Here is an 18,639-nt window from a genome sequence, read left to right as displayed (position 1 = left end):
AAAAGTTCTAGTGAGAATGAGCATTAAAAATATACCACTCTGGAACATTTAACTATTTAAGCGAATGGCTTTTGAAACCAGCAGATGCAAAAAGATCACTCTGATCTTTATGCTATTTTTTAAAAAGAGATTAAATTCCTATATAGAAGCTGTCCTTTCTGTACATCTTGTCATCAAGATGGAAAGTCAAGACTGAGAATTCTGTGCAGCTCTTACTAAAATAACTATATGTAACCACACCCCCCATATCTTACTTGCCTCTTGAAAACTTAGTACTCTAATTGAGTATAAAAGTAACTGCTTCTTTGGGTCATTTACTTATGAAAGTTCTTGTACTATGTAAAATGTGTAGTAAATGAATTTGTATCCTGTTAATCTGTCACTACTTCTTGGGCCCAGCAGGGACCCTAAGAGGATGCAGGTGGAATTTTGCTACACTTTCACAAGCAAGTGGCACCCCATATTCTTGGGAACTCTTACTTCTTTGTGGGAGGAAAATTATGACTGTATATTGGGCTCAAAAAAATACCTAACCAGTATATTTATGCTGGCCAGCATGAACAGCAAGAGGAAAGATTTGCCACAATGAACATCCCTAAGCAGAATAAGGTTGAGATGTCAGACGGAGGAGGTAGTAAGCCAATGAGGAGTAAACAAGCTCCCTTTGTCACCACCTTGGGAGATGGGGGCCTAATGAAAGCATTCCCGAGCCTGAGCACACAGCAGGCTGGTCCAAGCTGCTAAGTCCATTCTGATCAGGTGCACGAGCCACCAGCTTTAAGCAGAGAGGTATAACACAGGCTTAGTGCCAGCTCTGTCACAAGGATATGCAGAGCTGCACTGTTCCGTATGCTAGCCATTAGTCATATGAGGCTGTTTAGTCATTAAAATTAAATAAAACTAAAACTAGACTTCACAATAGCCACATTTTAAGGTCAGCACAGATACAGAATATTCCTGCTGCAGAAAGGTTTACTTGATAGCCGTGGTAGAGAGAACCCAAGGACTTCTTGTGGGCAAACAGTAGGAAAATGGGAGCTTTTTTGTGCTATTTCTTACAATTAAGTTACATGGACCTTTGTAAATGGTCCCTGTAAAATTAGAACATTTAGCAGAATTCCCTGGACACAGGAGGGAGGGATAAGGATGGTCGGAAGCCTTGCTGAACTAACTTGCTTGGGAGAAGAGAATTCCATCTCAAGAGGGCTTAGAGTGGGGTTAGCCTCACCACCCCACCATCCGCCGCCCCAAGAAGCTAGAAACATGCCAACTAAAAGTTTAGGTTGGCAGCAGCATGTGGTAATAGCTGTGATTTAGTCACTTAGGAGGATCACAAGTTTGAGGTCAGCCTGGGCAACTCAGTGAGACTCTGTCTCAAAAAAAGGGCTGGGTGGCTTAGGTCACTTGTAGAGTATCCCTGGGTTCAATCCCCAGAACTGAAGGTGGGTGCAGGGGAAGAGTTCCAATTGGCAATGGGAATGACAGTAGATGTTTGTGTTTTTTTTTACCATTTGTCAATATGACTAGAGCTCAAAAGTAGCCCCCCTGAGAACAGGGAAGAAATGGTCAAATTTTGGCATTCTTGTTTGGGTGTTGGGCTGAACCCACTGTCCTCCAGGCCTGGAGAGACTGGGCAACTGTCAGCTCAGTCAGTGAAGGTGTCTAACCCTGGGCAAAGAAGCCTGGAATCCATGATGGACCATTCCACTGAATAGAAAGGCATGTTTTCTTGAAAAGACCAGTGAAGCGTTTTTGTGTGTGTGTGTTTGCCATATTTGTCTTAAACAGTTAAAAATAAAGGTAAAATTTGGTAGATGCTTTCATTTCATCAGACTTTTTATATATTAGGGTTGACTAAAATGTCCCGTGTTGTCACCTGGTCTTGACTAGTACTCAGCTCACACCATGTCAATTACCAGGTGAGCTTTGGCCATACCCATAGTAGCCAAGGCCTTGCTCCCTACCATTTTCAAATATAGCTTTCTTCTCAAAGTTGGATTCTCCACTCGCCAATGCTTCTCAGCTGGAGGAAATAAAGGGGGAATGACAAGGCAGGCAATTATGAGACAAAAATACTTGGTGGTACATGCCTGTAATTCCAGCAGCTTGGGAAGCTGAGGCAGGAGGATGGAAAGTTCAAAAACAGACTCAGCAACTTAGTGAGGCTCTAAGCAACTTAGCGAGACCCTGTCTCAAAATAAAAAAAAAATATGAAAAAGGCTGGGGATGTGGCTCAGTGGCTAAGTGCCCCTGGGTTCAATCACTGGTACCAAAACAAACATACACAAAACCCAAAAATACTAAGAGAAAATCAAAAGTAAATTTTACAGTATAAATAGCTGACTTCTGGGAAAGATGTAAACTTTTGGGCAAGTCATTGATCTATTTTCAGTAAGGTATGCACCTTGCATATCAACAACAAAAACTGAGAAATGCCTGAACTATTTAATAAAATTTCAATTGTTATATTCCCTAATTGGAAAATAACACAGCCATTAAACATAAAGATTATGAAAACCTGAAGACAAGATCCTTAAGAAAAAATGTTAAGGATATAAATGCACTATGGTTCTTATCATCCAAAATACACAGAAAAAAAATCACAGGCAAATACCACCAAATGCCAATAATAGGTTGATCATGTGGGATTTGTCCTTTATTATTTTCCCCCAAACCCAGAAAGGTGCTTATATTCTTAAATATATTTAAGAGTCAAAGTTCTCAAAGAATTTGAAAAAAAAATTGATGCAGTATTTGTTTTGAGTACACAGAGCTAGAAAGATGATTAGATACATTTGTATAAGCTGGGCAAATGCTCTAGTACTGATCTACATTTCCAGGCCTTTTTGAGACAGGGTCTTGATATATTGCTAGGTTGGCCTTGAACTTGTCATCCTCCTGCTTCAGCCTCTTGAGTGGCTGTGATTTCAGGTGTGTGCCACCATGCCTAGCTATTACCTTTCTCTCACTAAATACTTGTGTGCTTCAAGTTGAACCTTACAGGTATGTTAAAGCCAACCCAATGTCCTTCCTCCATCTGGATACAGGGGTGCTGGGAAGTGAAGGAGCAATCAAGTTTGAAAACTTGCAGCTCATATTCTCTGTCACGGTGGGGGTGCATGCACTAACTGATCCTCTGCTGCTATTCCTGGGGTCCACAGCCCACCACTGCAGAGGATCAAGCTGGAGTAAAGGGCAGAACTCAGGGGCAGAGTAAGTCAATTATGGGATGGAGGACACATACTCAGGTACAGATATAACCTTGCACTGACTGGGCAAGCCTTGAGACCTACTGAGTTCTCAAGTGTTGATGTGAGCCTACCTTTCTTTCTTTCTTTGTAAATGGGATGAAGTAGGTTCTTCTTTTTTTTTCTTTTTAACTGTTGATTGATATTTGTTTGTTTGTTTATTTACTTGCAGTGCTGAAAACTGAACCCAGTGCCTCACACATGCTAGGCAAATGCTCTACCAGTGAGGTACAGCCCCAGCCCAAGGTAAGTTCTTAATTCCTTGGAGGGGTGCTTGGAAATTGATGGAGAAATGCAGAGTATTACATAATGCCAATGAATACTCCTGTTAACAAAATAAGCAGCTCTGTTCTCAGGGCCCTCTTTTTGAAGACCCCAAAGAAAACCACAGGAACACTTCTTTATTTTATTATTTTTTTTTTGAGTCTCTTTTTTTTTTTTTTAAAGAGAGAGTGAGAGAGGAGAGAGAGAGAGAGAATTTTTAATATTTATTTTTTAGTTCTCGGCGGACACAACATCTTTTGTTGGTATGTGGTGCTGAGGGTCCAACCCGGGCCGCACGCATGCCAGGCGAGCGTGCTACCGCTGAGCCACATCTCCAGCCCAGGAACACTTCTTTTTTTTTTTTTTTAAAGAGAGAGTGAGAGAGGAGAGAGAGAGAGAGAGAATTTTTTATTTATTTTTTTGTTCTCGGCGGACACAACATCTTTGCTGGTATGTGGTGCTGAGGATCGAACCCGGGCCGCACGCATGCCAGGCGAGCGCGCTACCGCTTGAGCCACATCCCCAGCCCCCAGGAACACTTCTTTATGTTCCACACTATAAGAAGCCTCCTCAGGAAAAATGCTTTAGGCTTTTTGGTATTACAAGAGCCCATACATGTACAGTTCAGTGATGGTTTACTGAAAAACTTTTTCAGAAACCAAAAGTTATCAAATAATGAACCCTATTCAATAAGCTGTTAAAAGGATACTGTGCCAGAAGTGTGTGTGTTTATATGATTTTTTTTTCTTGTTTTAAAAGAAATCAAGACTCCTAGAATGGGAAAGAGGGCTATACACAATCTTAAAATGTAAAAACTAGTGTCTCATGTATGTGTTGAAATTTACCAAGTATTTTTAGAATTATGAAGTAGTTGAAATTCGTTCACTATCTAAAGAGCAAGACAATTCCAAGGGCCCAAATTCTTAGGGAAGTAGAGAAGTAATTGAAACGGGAAAGATTTTGTCCAAAAGCAGTAGTGGAAAGAGTGATGACAAGGACAGAAGTTTGTCACATATTGCTCTTGCTCTTATCAGATGTCATATCTAGTACAAATCTTTTGGAGGGTTTATATTCATTCCTCCTTCACAGAAGTTCTCCATCATAAAGTATTTCTTGAGACTCAAGCTGGACTGAATGTACCCTGTGTGAGATGCCTGCAGAAACAGGATTCATGAATGACTGAATGCTCCAAATGCCAAAGAATATAGTTTCTGGACACGAAAATAAATCCAAGTGAGCAAAACATTTCAAAGTGATGGGACTTTACCTTGATGGATCCTTTGGTGTCGGGCAAGGTGTGTACTTTGTCTAAAGCTTTCCCCACATTCAACACATTTATAAGGTTTTTCTCCAGTGTGAGTTCTCTGGTGTTTAATGAGGGTTGCACTCTGACTGAAGCTTTTCCCACAGACAGAGCATCCATAAGGCTTCTCCCCAGTGTGGATTCTCTGATGCTTAAAGAGGTCCGAGCGCTGTTTGAAGCTCTTCTCACACTCTTCACATTTATAGGGTCTCTCCCCTTTATGGAGTCTCTGATGTCTAAAAAGGTTAGAAACATGGCAGGTCTCCCCACATTCCTCACATTTACAGAACTTCTCTCCAGCATGGGTTCTCTGATGCCGATTGAGATGTGAGCTCTGTCTGAAGTGTTCCCCGCACTTCAAGCATGTATATGGCTTCTCGCCTGTGTGTGTCCTCTGGTGTTTAATCAGGGCAGCACTCTGACTGAAGCTTTTCTCACATTCTTGGCATTCATAGGGTTTCTCACCTGTGTGAATCCTCTGGTGTTTCAGGAGGTCTGAGCGCTGTTTGAACCTCTTCTCGCAGCGATCACATTTATAAGGTCTTTCTTCATGGAGCCATCTCGGGGTGTCACTGTCAACAGAATTGTGAGGTTTCGCTATGTGATGTTTCACCTCACCAAAACTTTCTTTGCACTTGTTCCCTTGTTCCTCACCATCAACTGTCCTCAGTAATTTCTGGATGTGCTGACCAAGAACAAAGCTGGAACTTTTAGCACTATTCCCAAATTCATTATTTTTGGAGACTCCCTGTTCTGTGGAACCATTGCTGTTGAGATCTGAGATGGTAGTTCTTGATCTGAGTCCTTGTTCTTCAGAATTTTTGAGTTTCAATGACACAGGGTCTCTCGGGTGCTTTTCTACTCTTTCCTTACACATATTGTAACACTTAGAAAAGAGGGAGGCCTTCCCCTGGGAAACTTCTTGTAGCCACACCTGTGGCTCTGCTTCTTCTAAAATTTCTTCTTTTGGAATCAACCCTTTGTTCTCAGCTTTAGTTTCCAAACCTGAAACATTAAAGTACAAACTGCTACCATTCATTTCATCTCTGTGCAATATAGCAAAACAAGCAAGTACTAGCAAAAAAGCAACCCCAGCCCCCTTTAAGTATTCTCCATTAAATTCCTTATTTAGTTAACCTGTCTGATATGCTCATATTTGCCAGTGCAAACCCCATATCTTTCCTTTTATACTCATGCCTATGTCAACCAATTCCACTCTTCTTCCCTAGCCCCACTCCACTGCAGTGATAGGTCATTATTTTTGAAAGGTACATTTGGAAGGGCTGACAAGAAAGGATTGAATCTGAAGTACTGGGGGCAGGGGTGGGGCAACAAAAGAAAATTCAGAAAAGGAAAAAAAAAGTTGATATAAAAATAAATAGATAAAAGACATATAATGTTTCTTACAATTTAAAGACATGAGCTTCTATATTATTTTTTAAAATATTTATTTTTTAGTTGTAGTTGGACACAACACCTTTATTTCACTTATTTATTTTTTATGTGGTGCTGAGGATAGAACCCAGGGTCTCACATGTGCAAGGCAAGTGCTCTACCACCAGCCCCAACCCGAGCCCCAGAGCTTCTGTTATAAGGGCCCACCAACTACTCAGAACAATAAATTTAAAAAATACATCTTGGGCTGGGGTTGTAGCTCAGTGGTAGAGCGTTTGCCTAGCATGTGTGAGGCACTGGATTCAATCCTCAGCACTACATAAAAATAAATAAAATAAAGGTATTGTGTCCATCTACATCTAAAAATATTTTTAAAAAATACATCTCACACTGAGGCATACAAAAAAAAAAAAAACACCTAAATGTCTCCACCCAGGACAGATCACACACTGTGCTATGTTCTTTTATATACTTGTCAGGTGCGGCCACAAGAGAAGACTGAGGAGAGGCTCTAGGAAACAGTTTATTATTCTCACAGTCCTAAGGACAGGAGGCACACCATGCCACGTAAGGCCACATAGGAAAGCAGCAGTGGCAGAGGCAGAAGAGACAGGAGTAAGGGAGAACCTAAACCATGACTTATTAGACAAGAAAGATAAGAAAGGCAGGGTGAACTGGCAAGGGCTGGCTGTTCTGAATAATTTAGCAGGGCTCCAAGCCATAAAGGTGATCCTTTATTGCCTGGTACCAGACTCTGGGATGATTGAGGCATTGGAATACTGCTGTCTAGGCTGTGTGGACCACATGGAGGGGGATCTGGGTTGGAGTTCAGCGTTGGTTAATTTGCACAGCAAAGGCATGCTCCTGGCTGAATTCTTTGCTGTCTTTCAGAATGGCTAGCCCTTGGCAATCTCTTTCTCAGTCAGAAAGATTTTAAGATGTCAAAATGTCATAATATACAAAAAGATGAAAAACATGAAGAAAATACACATCAAAGATAAAATACTATAATGGCATCAGAGTTTCTCAAAAGCAACATGACAAACTAGATAGAAAATTAACTGTCTTCAAAATTATTTCTAACCTGAAATACCTAGCCATATATCTACCTGAGATGGGTAGTTTACAAAAAGCAAAGACTCATTTAACTCAAAGTTCTTAAGGGTGGGAACTGAAGAGTATTATGCAGGCATCCAGCAAGGCCTTCTTACTGCATCATTACATGGCAGAGGGATCACATGGCGAGACAGCAAGTATGTTGTCAGCTCAGGTCTCTCTTCCCCTGCTTATAAAGCCACCAGTCTCACCAATGGGGGTCCCACCCTCTTGACTTTTATCTATTTCTAATCACCTCCCAAAGGTCCCACTTCAAAATACTACCAAGCTGAGTTTGTGGATTAAATTTCCAATTATAATATTTGGGAAACATGTTCAACCAAAGCATCACACTCTGATCCAAATGTGTGAGAGAGATAAAAATATCTGCAGACATGCCAAGTTTCAAAAGATTTAGTTCCCAAGTATATGTTCTCTGGCAGATGTTCTCTACCAAATCAAGGGGATATACCAAGGAAGAAACTATTACAGAATCCAGTAAAGAGAAAAGGAATTTCCAGGGTAATGACGAAGGGAATCCTAGGACAAAAGCTGTGTAACAGGCCTGGGAAAGAAGCATTCTGTTCATACCAGAGCAGAGGAAGCTTTGAGGAGGATCTCTGCAAGGGGAAAAATAAAACTGGGAGCACATCCATGATTAGATCAATAGAAAACTAAGCAAATGTGGGGCTGGGATTGTGGCTCAGTGATAGAGCGCTCACTTAGCATGTGCAAGGCTCTGGGTTCGATCCTCAGCACCATATAAAAATAAATAAATAAAATAAAGATATTGTGTCCAACAACTAAACAATAAATATTTAAAAAAAAAAAAGATGGGCTGGGGATGTGGCTCAAGTGGTAACGCACTCACCTGGCATGCACGGGGCGCTGGGTTCGATCCTCAGCACCACATAAAATAAAATAAAGATGTTGTGTCCACCAAAAACTGAAAAATAAATATTAAAAAATTCTCTTTCTCCTCTCTCTCTTAAAAAATTAAAAAAAGGAAAACTAGGCAAATGCAAAATGAGGCATTATTAACTCCAGGGAAACAAAAAGTTGCAACAGAAAAGACATATAGGTGAATATAGATAATACTGAAGTATGGTATACTAATTTAACTATAATTATAAACTATAAAAGGCTAATTTAACTGTAGAGAATTATGGACCACTAAATATATATATATATATATATATATATATATATATATATATATATATATATATATATATATGCAGGGGAAACAAAATTCTTCATTTTCCCCAGTAGGCAGCCAAGAGACAATAATCGAAATTGGTGGGAGGTGGGTACAAGCATCTTATTTAGAAATTTAAAAATAAATAGCTGAGTGGCTAGCTGAAAGTTTGTTGTTGTTGTTTTTTTTTTAATTTTTGCAGGACTGGGGATTGAATGCAGGGCCTTGGGCATGTTAGGCAAGTACTCTACCATCAATCTTCACCCTCAGCAATAGTTAAAAGATTTGAAAATAGTTGCCTATGAGAAGCTAAAATCTGGATTCAGAAGGGTCTGATATTTATCTAAAAGACTCAATAACACAAAGCACAGAATAAAACATTGAAAGATTTCCCTATATTAAAAATTTAAAATTCTATATAATAAAAGATGCCACAGTAAAAAGACAAGCCACCTTATACAGCCAAGATGAGAAAGGATTAGTATAAAAAAAAATCAGGCACAATGGTACATGCCTGTAATCCCAGCAGCTCAGGAGGCTGAGGCAGAAGGCCCACACGTTTAAAAAGCCAGCCTTAGAAACTTAGCAAGACACTGTCTTAAGGAAAAAAAAAAATACAGGGTGAGGAGGGGCTGGGGATGTTGCGCAGTGGTTAAGCAAGCACCTCTGGGTTCAATCCCTGATACCAAAAACAAAAACAAAAGGCTGAGGGATCAGCAGTTATCAGCAGTGTGGGAAGAGAGGGCTTGATAGGCAAAGTGCAGCATTAAACAAGGCAGTCAGGATCAGGCTTCATTGAAAAGGAGTTATTTAAGCAAATTCCTGAAGCTGAGTCAGTGTGTGCTTTACTGAAAATCCAGAGGAGGGACATTCAAGGCGATGAAGTCAATTAGTGCAATCATTACACAGACCAGGAGGCAGGATGTCTGGTACATTCAAGTTCAGCCAGGCAGTGTGGTCAGAGCAGAGTGGATTGCAGACAGTGGGGAGACCAAAGGATGGGTGCTCGAGGAGGAAGGTTCCCAGCATCAAAGGACAATCAATAGCTCTCACCGTGCATGAAATGAAAGCCACTGTAGGTCCTGAGTGACATGACCCAACATCTGAAAAGGAACAATCAGGCTGCTGTGTGAAGATGTCATGCCACCAGCCGATTACACCAAATGTTAAGAAGAATGCAGAGAATGAAAAATTCTCATAAGTGGCTTATAGGCATATAAATTGGTGATAAGCTCTGTGGACAGCAAGAGGGGCATACATCTTTGCATACTGTATATTCTCTTTGGAATCACCCATATATGAATACAGGGAGGTAACAAGAGTGTTCATGAATTGTGCTGCTATGAACATCGATGTAGCAGTGTCCCTGTAGCATGCTCTTATTAGGTCTTTGGGGAATAGACCGAGAAGGGGAATAGCTGGGTCAAATGGTGGTTCCATTCCGAGCTTTCCAAGAAATCTCCATACTGCTTTCCAAATTGGCTGCACCAATTTGCAGTCCCACCAGCAATGAACAAGAGTGCCCTTTTCCCCCGCATCCTCTCCAGCACTTATTGTTGTTTGACTTTCTAATGGCTGCCAATCTTACTGGGGTGAGATGGTATCTTAGGGTAGTTTTGATTTGCATTTCTCTGACTGCTAGCGATGGTGAGCATTTTTTCATGTACTTATTGATTGATTGTATGTCTTCCTCTGAGAAGTGTCTGTTCAGGTCCTTGGCCCATTTATTGATTGGGTTATTTGTTATCTTATTGTCTAATTTTTTGAGTTCTTTGTATATTCTGGTTATTAGGGCTCTATCTGAAGTGTGTGGAGTAAAGATTTGTTCCCAGGATGTAGGCTCCCTGTTTATCTCTCTTATTGTTTCTTTTGCTGAGAAAAAACTTTTTAGTTTGAGTAAGTCCCATTTGTTGATTCTAGTTGTTAACTTTTGCTAGATGAATGGATAAAAAAATGTGGCATTTATACACAATGGAGTATTACTCTGCATTAAGAAATGACAAAATCATAGAATTTGGAGGGAAATGGATGGCATTAGAGCAGATTATGCTAAGTGAAGCTAGTCAATCTTTAAAAAATAAATACCAAATGACCCCTTTGATATAAGGGGAGTAAACAAGGACAGGGTAGGGACGAAAGTTTGAGAAGAAGATTTACATTAAACAGGGATGAGAGGTGGGAGGGAAAGGGAGGGAGAAGGGAAACCGCATGGAAATGGAAGGCGATCCTCAGGGTTATACAAAATGACATATAAGAGGAAAGGAGGGGTAAGACAAGATAATACAAATCGAAGAAATGATTTACAGTAGAAGGGGTAGAGAGAGAAAAGGGGAGGGGAGGGGAGGGGAGGGGGGATAGTAGAGAATAGGACAGACAGCAGAATACATCAGACACTAGAAAGGCAATTTGTCAATCAATGGAAGGGTAACTGATGTGATACAGCAATCTGTATACGGGGTAAAATTGGGAGTTCATAACCCACTTGAATCAAACTGTGAAATATGATGTATTAAGAACTATGTAATGTTTTGAACGACCAACAATAAAAAAAAAAAAAAGAGTGTTCAGTGTCACATTGTAATGGTGAAAAACTAGACACCTAAATGCCCATTGGCAGAATGGAAGGTTAATTTTGGAGTTTCGCACAGCAAATAAGGTGTTAAAAGAAAGCTTAATTATATCTGATCTGTGACTGCATGTATATAAAGAATATAAAACATGCGTGGAAAGGATAAATACCACCATCAGGATATTGGTTACCTCTGGAGAAAGAGCATGGGGAATAGCTTCAAGGAGGGTACATGAGGCTTCACTTTAGCTATGACTTCTTATTTTTGGGGGGAATAGAAAACAAAATCAATATGGCCAAATATTAAGATTTGATAAGCCTGGGTGGTAAATAAACAGTTGCTCATTATCTTTTTATATTTTCTCTTAAGTGTGAAGTATTAAAAATAACAAAAATAAAAAGCTGAATCAAACCAGGAATGGTGGCACACGCCAGTAATCCCAGTGACTCGGGAAGCTAAGGCAGGAAGATATCAAGTTCAAAGCCAGCCTCAGCAAAAGCAAGGCACTAAGCAACTCAGTGAGACCCTGTCTCTAAATAAAATAAAAATTGGGCTGGGGATGTGGCTCAGTTGTCAAGTATCCCTGAATTCAATCCCGGTACCCACCACCCCAAAAAGCTGAATCTGTCACTTAGCCACAGAGAATAGAAAGGTCCTGCTTGGGTCACAGAAGAAACTCTAAAGCTCTTGGCTCACATCTGTACATGGTAGAATGGCTTGGGAAATGCAGTGAACTGAGCCCTTCACAAATTACATACATTATAAATCAGCAGAGTAATAGCACTCACTAGGCAGGACTGTGCTCCCATTATCCTTCTGCACATTCTCCCTGTAGAAGTCCCTCTGAGCTGTGTCCAGCTGCTCCCACTCCTCCCAGGGTAGAGACACGGCCACATCCTTGAGTGTCACCAATCCCTGGAACAACATGAGATTCCTATTCAATACCTGCTGTCCCTGGACAGCACTATCACTAGTCTGAATATGAGGTCAAACTCCAGAGAGTACTGAGAAGAGGAAGCACTGAGAACCAACCACAGCTATTCAGTTTTGGCCAATGAATCTTGTACTGAGAGGGGAGATTTGAAGGGACTGACATTGTCTTGTAATCCTAAAAAGCTTTTCTGTGTACTGCCTACACTAATTTGGGGTAGGCAGGAGCAAATACTTAACGCATGTTATATCACTGTGGTTTATCAAAACGGAAACTTGATATAGATGAGAAATATATAACCAGAAAGTTTCACATTCCAGTGCTGAAACTCTGAGATGCTGTTTCCTTATGAGCAAAAGACACACCCCAACCAGAGGGTGCTAAGTCCTTTCTGTTCTCTGCCCTTGGCTACTTTATAATAAGATAATTATGCAACAAGACACTCTTTTGAGATGGCTTATTAAATGTAAGCTGACTACTTCTGTGGGTGAATGCCACAATATATAGAAAGGGAAGATTCTAAAAGTGGTGAGGGAGATGTTTTTCCAGTTCTAGTGTGGGTAATAAATTAACTCCAAGGCTCTTCCACTCACTGTACTGTGTGTATGTAATATATGTCGACCCATGCCTATGTGTATTTACAGGTTAAGTATCCTGTATCTGAAATGCTTGGGAGCAAAAATGTCAGAGTTTAGAGTTCAGATTTTGAAATATTTGCATAAATTTTACTTGGCTGAGCAGTCCTAATCTAAAAATTCAAAATATGAAACTTTTTCTTTTTTTTTTTTTGGTGCCAGTAATTGAACCCAGGGGTGTTTAACCACTGAGCCACATCTCTAGCTGTTTTTACTTTTTGTTTTGAGGCAGAGTCTTGCTAAGTTGCTTAGGGCCTTGCTAAATTGCTGAGGCTGGCTATGAACTTGGGATCCTCCTACCTCAGCCTCCTGAGTCACTGGGATTACAGGTGTGTGCCACTGCACCTGGCTAAAATCTAAAAATTCTGGAGTCTCAAGCTCCTACAACAAATAAGTATTGCAACAAATGTCAATAGTGCTGAAGTTAAGAAACTCTGCCTGTTATCATGCTAAAATATGAAATGGCCATCTTTTTTCTTTTTTGTCTATAGTCTCCAAATTATATTTCAAAACCAGTAATGGAGTACCTTTCAGAATATTAGTACTATTTTTTTTCTAGTATTCTTCTGAAGAGTCTACCACACGGTTGTATTTTAACATCTGAAAAACCAAAAATAATTAGGATTGTAAATAAGATGTACATAGGTATGCAGCTGAGGACCAGGAATCAATGGCAGGAGACACTGTTAAATAAACCTGTAGAGAATGGTGACTTGGATCATGGTCTCTGACTGCCTTGTGGCTGTGGATGCACTTGTACTGGGAACTTTCTGTGCAAAGATGCAGGTCAAGATTGCCCAGTTGTTACGGCAACATCCTGCCTGAGGAAGCTCTGTGTAAAGGCACAGAACTATATCAGTCTTGACCCTGATCTCAGACACCAGCTGCAGGGATAAATAATTCTGGACATAATAAGATAACCACAATGCCTTGTAAGTGCCATGACTTTCAGGCTTTGCAGAAACTTTCCCATAAATCACCTTTTTTGTGTGTGTGTACTAGGGATTGAACTGAGGGGCACTTGACCACTGAACCACATCTCCAGCTCTATTTTTTGTATTTTATTTAGAGACAGGATTTCACTGAGTTGCTTAGCACCTTGCCATTGCTGAGGCTGGCTTTGAACTTGTGATCCTCCAGAGCCACTGAGATTAAGGGTGTGTGCCACCACACCCAGTTCACAAATAACCTTTTGATGATGAAACCTACATAATAAACATGCTGTACTAGCTCTGGGTCACTGTTCCTCCAGCAGAGGATAGTGTCCCACCTGGTCCCAGCTTGCTTTCTAAAAGTGTTATTGAATTTTTCTTAACATTCCACTGGTCCTTGCCAGTTTCTAAGGTTCGGCCATGCAGGTTGTGGCTTGAACCCTCACATTTTAAACAGATAGATATGGTTACGGAATCTTGATCTCCTCTTTCCCAGATGGACACTTTTTCTATTTTACACAGTTGTTTGACCCTAAACGTCTGTGCCTCATATTTATCTCTGAAATGAGAGAGGACGACACCGCCATGGTATTTTTTAGCTACAAGATTTTATTTGTCTTCAATTGCTGCAAAAGGCCATATGCTAGGGTCTGGAGTTGTAGCTCAGTGGTACAGCACTTGCCTGGCACATGTGAGACACTGGGTTTGATCCTCAGTACCACATAAAAATAAATAAAGATATGGTGTCCATCTATACAACTAAAAAGTATTTTTTTAAAAAAGGCCATATGCTAAAACCAAATATTAATGACTTTTGGCTACTACTTTCATTTCTTGTGGATAATTACAAACAAAATAAAACCTAAGAGCAAGCTGCCATGACACAGATGATCACTTATTTTCAGAGTGGGCAGTGTTTAAAAACTATCTAAGAGATATAGATGGAAACTTCAGAGAATGCTTTGCAAACACAGTACTGGAAATCTTCAGATTCTAAGGATTGGGAAACCCAGTACTGTGTAATAAAGTCAATCTCCTGCTGATTTCAATGACATTCCTTTCTTTCTACCTTTAAAGCTAAAGCTGGAGGGCTGAGGTTGTGGTTCTGTGGTAAAGCGTTTGGCTAGCATGTATGAGGCACTGGATTCTATCCCAAGCACCTCATTAAAAAAAAAAAAAAAAAAAAAACCACCACCAAAAAAACTAAACTAAGCTAAATAAACAAAATAAAGGTATTTTATCCATCTACAACTAATAATATTGAATTAAAAAAACCCCAAAGCTGGAGTGTTCTGGTTTGTTGTTCAATGGTGTCAATACTCACACAACAAAATACCCTTTATCATTTTTTGCTTTTAGTGGAAAAGCAATATGGAGTAATGTGCAGAAGAATGTATGGTCATTCATAAAAGACTGACATAGAGCAATGAACAAAGATCTGCTAATGTTATGACACCTTATCACAAAATATTTGATTCTATAGCTGGGGTTGCAGCTCAGTGGTAGAGCACTTGCCTTGCATGCATGAGGCATCCTCAGCACCACATAAAAAAATAAATAAATAAAGATATTGTGTACATCTACAACTGAAAAAATATTTAAAAAAATTTGATTCTCAACTGCTGCATTTTTCTTTCTTTCTTTCTTTTTTTTTTTTTTTTGTACTGGGAATTGAACCCAAGGGAGCTTTACCACTGAGGTACAGTCTCCAGTCCTTTTTATTTTTAGACAGGGTCTCTCTAAATTGCCAAGAGGGCCTGGAATTTACGATTCTCCTGTCTCAGCCTCCAGAATCACTGGAATCACAGGCAAGTGATTTGTGCCAGGCTGCACTATATGTCTATGATGACTAGAACTAGTTAGCTTTGGCTTTAGTCCTGCAGCAGCAAAATGGAATTCAATGGCAAGTACCATAAAGGTACAGAATTAGGTCCAGTGAATCCCTCAATGCAACAAGGCTCATTTTAAGTCCAACAGTAGCCAAGGACTGTGGCACCCTATAATCCCAGCAACTCAAGGGGAGGTTGAGGCAGGAGGATTGCTCAAGTTTGAGACAACACAGCAAGGTCCTAAGCAATTTATGAGACTAAAGTAAAAAAACAAAAAGGGCTAAGGATAAACTTAGTGGTAAAGAATCTCTGGGTTCAATCAGCTACCCCCCCAAAAAAAAATCCAACAGTAATCCACAAATCATTATTACATCAAATATACTTTCGCTAAAAACCCACCAGTGGGCTGGGGTGTAGCTCAGTGGTAGAACACTTGGCTGGCATGTGTGAGGCATGGGTTTGATCATCAGCACTATAAACAAAGAAACAAACAAACATTATTGTGTTCATCTACAACTTAAAAAAAAAAAAAAGCCCACCAGTGCTGCAGCTTCCGACTCCCCAACTGATATCAACTAATGTCTGCAAATTGAAAAATAAAAAAGTACAACCAACCTCACTGTGGGAGGCGGGTATCACCAAGCTGTTAAAAAGCAAAAGGGGATGTTCACATTCAAGATGCTGAGAAATTTCTGTTCTAAGTTGTTTAAGGACGTAAGCCCGCTTTTCATCCTGACATCATTCTTTTCCAGTCAGTAAAAGAAGAGGGTGTCTTGCAATGGATAACCAGTAATTTGCTTGATGCTAAGTCCTTACTAGGCCCTGCTTGCTACGGAATAAAACAAAGTTCACACAAAATGTAACAAGGGAGAAAGAATGTCGGCCACTTGGAGCATCCCTCACACTCCCACCACCCAGAACAGGCCTTTCCCCTTCTCACCGGGGGTGAGGTCCCGCCCAGCGCTCTCTGGAGAGCCCGCGCCACAGCCGCGGCCTCTTCCCCACTCTCTGGGCAGTGGTCACGCACCCAGGCCTGGAGTTCGTCGGGTAGGATGGTCAGGAACTGCTCCAGCACCAGCAGTTCCAGGATCTGCTCCTTTGAGCGCATCTCAGGCCTAAGCCACCGACGACAGAGTTCCCTGAGCCGACTCAGCGCCTCTTCGGGTCCATCCACCTCCTGGTAACGCAACTGCCTAAACTGCTGTCGAGAAGTTTCGGGGTCTTGCCAGGCCCCGGGCGGGTCGGACTCCCGACCTCCGAGTGAGTCCTCCTCCACCTTCACTATGAAAAGCTCCTCAGGTAGGGGCTGCGCGGCGACCGTGGATCTCGCGGCCATTCGCGCCTTTGGGCAGACAAGCTCGAACCCATCTTTTCCCGGCACTTGCTGACTTTCCCAGAGTCTTGCCTTCAGATGAGAAGACAGCAAACCCAAGGAACTCATGGGCCCTCCTCAAAGCGAGGGCTCACGGCAGTCGTGTCCCACACACCCGACTCCACGCAGCCCGCCGCCCACTAGGCACTGGCCTAGCACCGGGGATACCCCGGCATCCTCTAGGTCCTTTGATAGAAAAAAAAAAACAAAACAAAACCCAGCCTACGCAGGAAGTGCGTCACCGATCCCTGCGGTGCCCGCCCCAGCATTTCCGGGGCCTCTCCAGGCGGCCCGGAGGACTGAGATGCATCTGGGTGGTTTACCATCCTTCTCACTCCCGCCATCCCGAGGCGGCGACTCCTGTGCTGATTTCTGCTGCTGGAGAAAATAACCGGTTTAGGAGCAGTTGATAGAGCAAGGAACTGTCAGAGTTGGGAGAAAACAAAAAAGAACTTTAACTGCTTCTGTGTACGTCACATGTTATGGCCTTTGATTCTCTCAAAGATGAGGAAACTGTGGCTGGAAGAAGTCGTGTCTTGCCTGATAATCAACAGGCTTGTGGCTCGATGAATGAGACCAACATGCCCATTTGAAACGCCAGAACTGAGCACTTTCCACTGATACATGTTCAGTTATTGTAATTTTTCTCCCCCAAAAGCGATTTCTTCGCCCAAGCTATTTGGTTCATTTATTCATTCATCTATTCAAGAAACCTATCCAAGGACTGAAAATGTAGCTCAGTGGCAGGGCGTTTGCCTAGCATGTGCAAGGCCCTGGGTTCAATCCCCTGGACCAGTGGGTGGTGGCGAGTTGACTGCTGTGCTTCTGCTCTCCGGAAAGTGACAAGTTGACCTGGCCTGTTATTATTGGTACATGTCACTGCACCTCCTAACAGTACAGGGCACACTGTGGCCCTTCAGTCATCAAGTGCCCAGTGAATATTTCCTGAGCATCTAAGACCTTTGAAGCTCTAGCAGAGTAACAGAACTCCTCCCTCCTTCAGGGTGCTGTATGAAGTGAGAGCAGGGGATGGAATAGGGGGTGATGGGGATGTCTTAACAATTCCTACAAACTGGATGGTTTAAGAAATTTATCATCTCAGTTCTGGAATCTAGAAGTGTGAAATCAAGTTGTTGGCGGAGTGTTTCCTTCCAAGGGCTGAGAGGAAGAATCTGCTCTTAGTTCACCCCAGCTTCTAGTGGTTGGTGTTACTCTTCCGTGTTCTTTGGCTAAATGCAAAAGCATCATCCCACTCTGACTCCATCTTCACATGTCGTTCTACCTGCAGGCATGGTCTATCTCCAAATTTCCCTTTTATAAGACAATAGTTATAACCAATTAGGACCCCACCCTAATGACCTCATTTTCAACTTGGTAAAGACCCTATCTCCAAATACGGTCGGTCATCTTCTTAGTTACTGTGAGTTAAGACTCCAACATGTGAATTTTGGGGGACACAATTCAATCCATAAGAATATGCCCTATATAGGTCTGTTGTCTAAATTTCTGAGAAGGCTCCAGGTTCAAAAGGAGCAAATGTGAGATGATAATCTAGGGTAAAAGAAGAAAGAATTTAGAACAGTCAGCAATTTTCCCTCCTATCCCAGAGAATGATCACTGGAAAACTCCCCAGACTTCCTCATTTCTATGTCACGGAGCCTTTGTGTACTGCTATTTATATGATTCATGATGACCCCAACACTTATCAAGTGCTTATTATGTGCTAAGAAGTTTGAAGAGCTATATCTCAATCCTCACAATGAAACACTCTGGGTTAGTGCAGTTAACTGAGAACCAGAGAAGAATAATTTACCCAAAGTTTTCAGTTACAAAGTGGCAGAACTGGTATTAGAACAGGACAGCAATA

At 41.4% G+C, this 18,639-nt stretch overlaps 1 protein-coding gene across 2 annotated transcripts; it reads right to left on the bottom strand.

Moving 5' to 3' along the window:
* Positions 1 to 3,925: 3,925 nt before the first annotated feature.
* Positions 3,926 to 16,968, bottom strand: Znf394 (zinc finger protein 394). Of its 2 annotated transcripts, none has more exons than XM_026404168.2 (3): positions 16,341 to 16,968; positions 11,862 to 11,988; positions 3,926 to 5,820 (listed from the first exon to the last, which is right to left on the bottom strand). In XM_026404168.2, exons 1-3 carry the CDS (start codon positions 16,839 to 16,841, stop codon positions 4,760 to 4,762), a joined length of 1,689 nt encoding a protein of 562 aa, XP_026259953.2. In that variant the 5' UTR covers positions 16,842 to 16,968; the 3' UTR covers positions 3,926 to 4,759. The 2 variants fall into 2 exon arrangements, with proteins under 2 accessions (XP_026259953.2, XP_026259954.2); XM_026404169.2 differs by having other exon boundaries at positions 16,428 to 16,968.
* Between the last annotated feature and the right edge of the window lie 1,671 nt (positions 16,969 to 18,639).

This window comes from Urocitellus parryii, chromosome 9 (assembly GCF_045843805.1).
Source record: "Urocitellus parryii isolate mUroPar1 chromosome 9, mUroPar1.hap1, whole genome shotgun sequence".
NCBI classification, from domain to species: domain Eukaryota; kingdom Metazoa; phylum Chordata; class Mammalia; order Rodentia; family Sciuridae; genus Urocitellus; species Urocitellus parryii.
This window is presented reverse-complemented; position numbering and strand designations above follow the sequence as displayed.

Coding starts and splice junctions, on each gene's coding strand:
- Znf394 (XM_026404168.2), bottom strand. CDS start 16,841: ATGAGTTCCTTGGGTTTGCTGTCTTCTCATCTGAAGGCAAGACTCTGG. Junction 11,989..16,340: donor TGGGCGGGACCTCACCCCCG/GTGAGAAGGGGA, acceptor ATGTTGTTCCAG/GGATTGGTGACACTCAAGGA. Junction 5,821..11,861: donor TGGGAGCACAGTCCTGCCTA/GTGAGTGCTATT, acceptor TTAATGTTTCAG/GTTTGGAAACTAAAGCTGAG.